This window comes from Leptopilina boulardi, unplaced genomic scaffold, assembly GCF_019393585.1.
Source record: "Leptopilina boulardi isolate dan_hultmark-lab unplaced genomic scaffold, ZJU_Lbou_2.1 LbouV2_392, whole genome shotgun sequence".
NCBI lineage: Eukaryota > Metazoa > Arthropoda > Insecta > Hymenoptera > Figitidae > Leptopilina > Leptopilina boulardi.
In genome coordinates this window covers 3,761,535-3,769,579 of record NW_026137965.1, presented here as the reverse complement: position 1 = coordinate 3,769,579, position 8,045 = coordinate 3,761,535, and the positions used below count along the sequence as shown (strand labels likewise).

Sequence of the window (8,045 nt, the reverse complement as noted above, 5' to 3'; positions counted from 1 at the left end):
TTGAAAATGTAAATTTCGCGCCTGTTGCGCACGCAAATTGTAATGTTGCGCGTCACAAAATGTCTGCTTATCTACAACTGCTTTTTGTGCTTTTTATTATTAGTTGATTTTGCTTAATATTCTTATCTGCATGATAAATTTTTAATAAAGAAGTAAAATTGCACTTTAACTGTGTACTTTCGATAAATAGATTATTTGTTATTTTAAAGAGTATTACAGTCTCATTTCTAGAAATATTAAAGGTCCAGTGATCATCAGACAACATGGGAGTCCCTAAGTTTTTTAGATACATAAGTGAAAGGTATCCTTGTTTAAGTGAAAAATTAAAGGATTACCAGGTATTTATGTTTTTTATTAAATATTATTAAACTTTATTAGTTTCAATTATTGTTTAACATTTTTAATTGGGTATAACATAACCTTGTTTTTTCCTCTACTGTTTCCACCATAAGTCGATGTTTTTTTTTTTTTTCAACTAATTTAATCACTATTATATCTTAAATTCATTATAAAAATTAGAATAAAAAATCATCAATACATTAATTGATATAAATTTGTTGTGAGAAATTTATCATGAATTTGTAATTCGCTGATTAAATGTTAAAAATACATTTTTTTTTCTTGTACCTATACAACAATGCAAGATCATTTTAAGGTCGCTAAATATTTACACATGGTTTGGCAATTACTTAAAATTACAACATCAATCGCAATTTTATTTTTACGTTAAAAAGTCTTTTTTAGATATTTTTTTAATGTAAGAAATAAAAAATTGTTTTTGGAAAATTATATTGATAAATTCTCTTTTTTTTTATAGATACCAGAATTTGATAATTTATACTTAGACATGAATGGTATTATACATAGTTGTTCGCATCCAAACGATGCAGATGTACAGTTTCGTATTTCTGAAGAAAATATTTTCAAAAATATATTTCATTATATTGAAATATTATTTAGAATGATTCAGCCACAAAAAGTATTTTTTATGGCTGTTGATGGTGTTGCTCCAAGAGCGAAAATAAATCAACAAAGAGGTCGAAGATTCAGATCGGCGAAAGAAGCAGAACTTTTAGAAAAGAAAGCCCAAGCAAAGGGCATTGATTTGCCAAAGGAAGCAAGATTTGATTCAAATTGTATCACACCTGGTACATTATTTATGGCAAAACTCACAAAACATTTGAAATATTTTATTACTTATAAAATTTCCACAGATAAACTTTGGCAAAAGTGTAAAATCATTTTAAGTGGTTCAGAGGTATTTTGAATTTTATTTTTATTTTCTTATAATTAAAAATAGGGTTTTTAAATTTATGTTATTAATTTAGGTTCCTGGTGAAGGAGAACACAAAATCATGGACTATATTAGATACATGAAATCTGAACCAGATTATGATTCAAATACACGGCATTGTTTATATGGTCTTGATGCCGATCTTATTATGTTAGGTTTATGTACACATGAGCCACATTTTTCTTTATTGCGTGAAGAGGTGGTTTTTGGAAAGAAACAGAAAAAAATTTTAACTGCTGAAGAAACAAATTTTTGTCTTTTACATTTATCATTAATGAGAGAATATCTTGAACATGAATTTTCTCCAGTTAAAGATAAATTATCATTTGAGTTTGATATTGAAAAAATTATTGACGATTGGGTATTGATGGGATTTTTAGTCGGGAACGATTTTATTCCGAATCTTCCAAATTTGCATATAGCTCATGGCGCACTGCCAATTTTATATAACGCTTATATGGAAGTACTTCCCACTTTGGAAGGTTTGTTTCGCCTTTTTTTGGTTTATTAGTATTTTGAACATATTTTATTTTGCTGTAAGTATTAAATTTGGATATTTTTTCGCAGGCTATATTAACGAGGCAGGAACGTTGAATCTTGAACGATTTGAAAAATTTATGGAAAGACTGGGTCAGTTTGATTTTGAACAATTTGAAGAGGTGTACGCTGATTTAAAGTATTTTGAAGCTAAAACAGGTAGAAGACCTAATGAAACTGAAAGACTCAGTTTAAGAAACGAGGAGGATTTCGAAGATTTTGGAGCAACTTCTTCGAAACCAATAAGCAAAGATTTAGCAGATTTAATCAAGGCAACTGAAGATTCAGTAAGTTTCTATCACTTAAAAGAACACTTTTCGTTTGTATATAAATGACTCGAACATTTTTTTCTTCCCATAGTTATTATTAGATAATTCAGAAGATGAAGAGATTATGGATGAAGACTCAGACAGTGAAATTTATAAATTAGAGTTCGCTCAACATAAAAGAGATTATTATATGAAGAAAATGGACTATCATAACGTTGACGAGTAAATATATTAATTTTCACATTTTCTGTTTTCTATTACACATTTGTTTTTTATTGTGCAATTTTTTATTTTTTTTTCAGACAAGTTTTACGATCACAGGCAGAAGGTTACGTTCGTGCAATTCAATGGAATTTGCATTATTATTATAATGGTTGTTGTAGTTGGTCGTGGTATTATCCACATCACTATGCGCCATATATTTCAGATATAAAAGACTTTAAGGATCTTAAATTGGAATTTGATATGGGAGATCCTTTCTTTCCGTTTCAACAATTATTGGCTGTATTGCCAGCAGCCAGTAAAGAATTACTACCAAAAGCTTATCAAAATTTATTAACCCAAACGGAATCTCCAATTATTGATTATTATCCTTTGGATTTTAAAACCGATTTAAATGGCAAGAAACAAGAATGGGAGGCTGTTGTTTTAATTCCATTTATTGACGAAAAGCAATTAATTAATGGTTAGTGATATTTAATATTGAAATTGAATTTAATATGTTACATTGAAATTTTCAAATTGCAATAATTGTATTTTATTCGTTTTAGCCATGACACCATATGATTCGCAATTGACAAAAGAGGAAAATGGAAGAAATAGCCATGGTCCAATGTGCATTTTCACTTACAGTGAAGAAGACATGGGAGAGTATTCTGTACCTGAATATTTTCCAACAATAAAAAGTCACGCCAATTGTAAACTCGTTAATCGTGAAGAAATATTAGTTCCACGGGAAAAATTAGTGAAAGGATTGTATCCAGGAGTTAAATTGAGTGTTTATTTCCCCGGTTTTCCTACTTTACAACATATTGAGCACACTGCTTCTCTTCAAAAAGCAAAGGTAATTTTCTTTTTTAAATGTTGGTTAACATTTTTGTACATATTTAAAAAAAAACGTATTTTAAAGGTTAAAGTTTTCGAACAACCGTCACGTGGTGAAAATATGATGTTGAAAATAACACCAAAACAAAAACCGGATCTAGCTGATGTTGCAAATGAAATATTGGGTAAATCGATTTTTGTTGGTTGGCCACATTTGATAGAAGCCTTGGTTGTTGCTGTTTCGGATGATAAATGGAAATTTCAGTGTGACACTCAGGCTAATCAAAATAATCCAATAAAAGAAGCGGTTGAGGGTCCATTAGTTCAACAAAGAGCACTTCAACAGAAAGCTATTATTGAACAGTAATTCTATTTCATTAATTGTTGTTTTACTTTTTATTTTCTATTTTATTTATTTTTAAATTTTATTCTTTTCAGTCACAAAGTTCGTTTGGGAATTGATGTTGGAAATATTGATATCCTAGTACATGTTCGTCTTATTGTTGGACGAAAATATATTTTTGGATCTCAGGGAAAATTGACATTAGAAAAAGAATGGAGCGATTTTGAATCACCGTACGCTTATCAAGTTACATTAAAGGACATAAATGTTCATAATAAAAGTTTTGTTCAATATACTAGTGTCAGTGATGTTTTCAAACCGAAGAGCGTTTGTTTCATGTTAGGACATCCACATTATGGAGCAATGGGCGAGGTAAATAAATTCTTTTTCTATTTTTTTTTTATAATTGTTGTACATTTAGAATAATTATTATTTATGAATGAAACGCGCTTTGAAGAAACCTAAGATTAATTATTTTAATTCAGGTAAATGATCCCGGTGTGGACTTAAAAACAAGACGAGTTAAAGTAGCAATGAGAATATTTCCCGAACCAAATTTGGATGACGTTAAACAGAAGCAAAGAGAAACAAGATTATTATTTATGCATGGTAGTAAAGCCGCTCAACATTTGGGCATAGGCAGTCATCTTTTGAGTAAAATAACAGGCACTATTTTCGTTATGCCAGGCTCAATTGAACAGAATTTAGGTGGTGCACGACAAAATGTTGGATTAAATTTGAAATTCAACAAAAGAAATGAAGAAGTATGTATTTATTATTTTTGAATATATTTTTCTTATTATTAATAAATTTTTATTCAAGGTTCCAGGTTTCACGAGAAAAGAAAATGGACAATGGCTATATAGTACAAAAGCTCTTGAACTTCTACGAAATTACATTCAAAATTTTCCCGTTTTATTTGAAAATCTTGGAAGAAACGCAGGAAGTGAAATGTATTTTGCCAATGAACTTTTTGGAAAAGAGTATGTATTTTTTTAATTAAAGAAAAATTAGAAATTTGGAATTTTTGTTATTTGTTATAATTTTAGGACTGATATGCTTGACAAAGCTGTTGCTTGGGTGAAAGAACAACAGGAGACTTTAAATATTGAAAGTCGAACATGCGGCACTGAGAGTTTAGATTCTGAAATTGTTTTAAGCATCGAAAACAAAGTTGATTCGTGTCTCGAAACAATTGAGAAAACATACAAGACAGTATTTATGCAAGTGAAACCACATTTGTTATTTAAACCAAGTTTAAATCCTGGACATTTTGCACCCGATGGCAAAGCCTATCATAAAGTATTTGATAGAATAATTACCGTTCGTGAGAGTTTTACTGTACCACTTGGTTTTAAGGGCACAATTGTCGGAATTCAGAAAGGAGAAAATTTAATGGATAACACATATGAAACGATATTTGACAAACCTTTTGTTGGTAAGTTCATTTTTATTTTAAATTAATTTTTAAAAAACAGAATATTTTTTTAATCAATAATATTTTAGGAGGAATTGTTATTCATGGATGTTCAAAGAATCGTGGTTATAGATTATCAGCGAGAGATTTTATAAATCTCTCATATGGAAGAAGAGTTGAACTTGGTAAATCGGGAAAATCAGACGCTCCACCAGTTGAATCATGGCGCTCGAATATTTCATTAACACCACCAACGCGTGAAAATAATTCCAGTGCTTTTGTTACTTTCAATTACAATCAATTTCCACCTTCTGGTTTTGCAAAGCATGGTGAAACGAAATTTCCATTTTCACGTACCATGCCCCAAATGAACGCTAAATCTAACCCTGCTGGTGAATTTAAAGCACAACAATTACCATTTAATACTCAAGATCCAAGGCTAATGAAAAAACCTACACAACCGATGCATAACAAACCAATGCAACAACAAAACAATACTAAAGATCCATCAGAGTTCCAGGCACTTTGGAATGGAATGTTACAGGTAAATTAAATTATATATTATTTATAAATATTTGAATTTCAATTTACTTGATTTTATTTATGCAGAAAAACAATTTACCACAACAACCACCTGTTCCATTGAGTAGTTTACCTAAGCCACCTATTGATGGAAACAAAAATTCGGTAAGTAATTCAATTTTGGTCATTGTGTTGTTTTAAAATTATTCTAACCACTTTGTTATATTTACTCACACAATATGCAGCAAACGGAAATGCAAAATTGGGTAATTAAACAATTTTGTATAAATTGAAATTTAAAATCTTTTCTTTAATACAAAATAGAAAATGTATAATTTTATTATTTATTTTTATAAAATTGTTTTAATTAAAGTGTATTGCATGCTGTCTGTTTTATTTATTTTTTTTTTTTGTCAAATTTTTGTGCTATTGTTATAGTGATGTTTAAAAAAAAATTTTCCTGACTAACAATTTTTTAAATAATTAAAGTAATATATGTTAACATTATATATGTTGTATCATAAAAATTAACAAATTTACTAAAACCGTAGCCTCAAGATCCTAGTGCATTTTTGAAGGCAATGCTGAAAATTTCCGATGAAAATACAAAAAGCAGCACAACGCCTTCATTAGCTGCCGAGCCGAGTACAGCAAACAAACCTTTTACGTTTCCGCAACCACCAAATGCACCCAACACATCAGACGCTCCGCCGTTGGTACAACGGTTATTTGATGTATGTCACACGCTCTTTGCGATCCCATCGACCTTTTCCTTTTTTTTCTATTCAAAAGTTCTTTTGATTCTTTTTAATTAAAACAAAATGAATCAATTATTTTATCTGTAAAAACAATTGTTTTCTCTTTTTTTTTTAAATTGTGTTTTCTCTTTTTTTTAATATCTTGATTTTTTTAGCCTAATGAAAAATTTTCTTTTTCAGCGTGCACGAGAAAATGAGAAAAAACGCGAAGGAAAGTGGTACAGTTCGCAATTACTTTCATATTTTCAACATAATTTTAAAGGACTCCCACATTATACTTTCATAACTAGTAAACAAAATAATCTAGTCTGTGCGCAAATTTATTTACCTGATAGGAGGGTATTTATTGGTGACTTTTGTTCTACTTATCCTGAAGCGACTGAAAATGCTGCCAAGAAAGTTTATGAGGTAATTTTTTATTTTTAATCCCAAAAAAAAAGAAACAAAAGTATTTTGAAAATAAATAATAATTTTCTCAATAGGAATTACAATTGGATAAGGTGCAAAATACAAGAATTATGGCTCCACCACCACCACAACAATGGTACAATTCACGATTTCCAAACAACAATAATATTCGACCACCACTGCCACCGTTACCACCACAAATTCATCAAATGAATCATCAGCCTATGAGAAATCCACCACCTATGCCATATAATTATTCCGCCATTCCTTGTGGACCACCAAGACCAAGACTTAATCCTCCAAAATGGCCTAAAGTTGGTGATTATAAGAAAAATACACCCTTCGTTCCTTTGCAAGCACAAAAACAAAATAGAAATATTAATAAACCTGTGAATGAAAAATTCCAAAAAGAATCTACAAAAGAATCCTCTGAGAAAAAGAGTAATCAGAATTTAAAGGAAAATACTCAGAAGGTAAGAAATTTTTTTAAATATTAATTGAATTAAAAACAGAATTTTGAGTTATCTTTTTTTTCAATTTATAGAAACCAAAGGAGGAAAAAACAACTCACGTGAAAGTGGAGGACAAAAAGAATGTTACAAATAATTCGCAGAAAACACAAAAATCAGGAAATCAGAAAAAATCTCGAATTGCTGCAAATTTCAGTTCGGCAGCTCTATCTAATGGAGGAAACAAACAATGATTATATTCTTGTTTGCATCGGAATCTGTAAACTTGAATCTACTTTAGAAAGTAATGATATTAAGCGTAAAGGACGTATATTTTATTACTGAAATCAATTTTCATATCTTTAAAGAAAACAAGAACTGATTTAACGTAAATTTTACTTAATGCACTGTACTTATTTCCTTTTTTTTTCAATTTATGTACAAATCAATCATTTTACGACGAAATTCCAAATTATTTTTTAATTTATTTTGATTTTAAAGAATATATTATTATATTTTTTTATTTTCATTTTTAAAGATCAATATTAATTTTATAATAATAAATACCGTAATTTGATTATGTCTATTATTGACAAAAAAAAATGAGAATTTATTTTCATTTTTTATTCAAATTTGTTCTTATATTTCTAATTGGCATTTTGAATAAGGACACAAGGTTTTTTTTTCCTTTTTTTTTTCTTTTTGACTGTGATAAAAATTAGTCATTTTTTTACTTTTTGAATGTACAGTGCATTTAAAAGAAAAATTTTCGATTGTACAAATGACTTAAATTATACTTTTTTGCCGGTTTAAAAGTATAAATATTTAAGTAATAAATTGATTATTGCTTAAAAATGATAAAATCATTATTGTGAAATTAAATCCAGTTTATTTTTGTTAATTGAAAACACAAAACTTTTTTTGTTTAAAATAAATAAAGAATTCTTTAAAAGTGAATTGTTTAATATTATTCCATGACATATCGAAATAAAATTAACAAACAA

The 8,045-nt window shown here is 28.8% G+C and overlaps 1 protein-coding gene across 3 annotated transcripts; it reads left to right on the top strand.

Moving 5' to 3' along the window:
• The first annotated feature begins 51 nt into the window (after positions 1-51).
• On the top strand, positions 52-7,998 carry LOC127288611 (5'-3' exoribonuclease 1). 3 transcript variants are annotated; one of them, XM_051316162.1, is made up of 19 exons: positions 52-338; positions 818-1,258; positions 1,329-1,776; positions 1,862-2,118; positions 2,192-2,322; positions 2,403-2,785; positions 2,871-3,163; positions 3,230-3,507; positions 3,583-3,859; positions 3,973-4,251; positions 4,310-4,470; positions 4,537-4,925; positions 4,994-5,448; positions 5,514-5,591; positions 5,672-5,692; positions 5,978-6,160; positions 6,365-6,592; positions 6,667-7,065; positions 7,137-7,998. In XM_051316162.1, exons 1-19 carry the CDS (start codon positions 264-266, stop codon positions 7,293-7,295), a joined length of 4,935 nt encoding a protein of 1,644 aa, XP_051172119.1. In that variant the 5' UTR covers positions 52-263; the 3' UTR covers positions 7,296-7,998. The 3 variants fall into 3 exon arrangements, with proteins under 3 accessions (XP_051172119.1, XP_051172120.1, XP_051172121.1); XM_051316163.1 differs by lacking the exon at positions 5,672-5,692; XM_051316164.1 differs by lacking the exons at positions 5,672-5,692; positions 5,978-6,160.
• Positions 7,999-8,045: the final 47 nt, after the last annotated feature.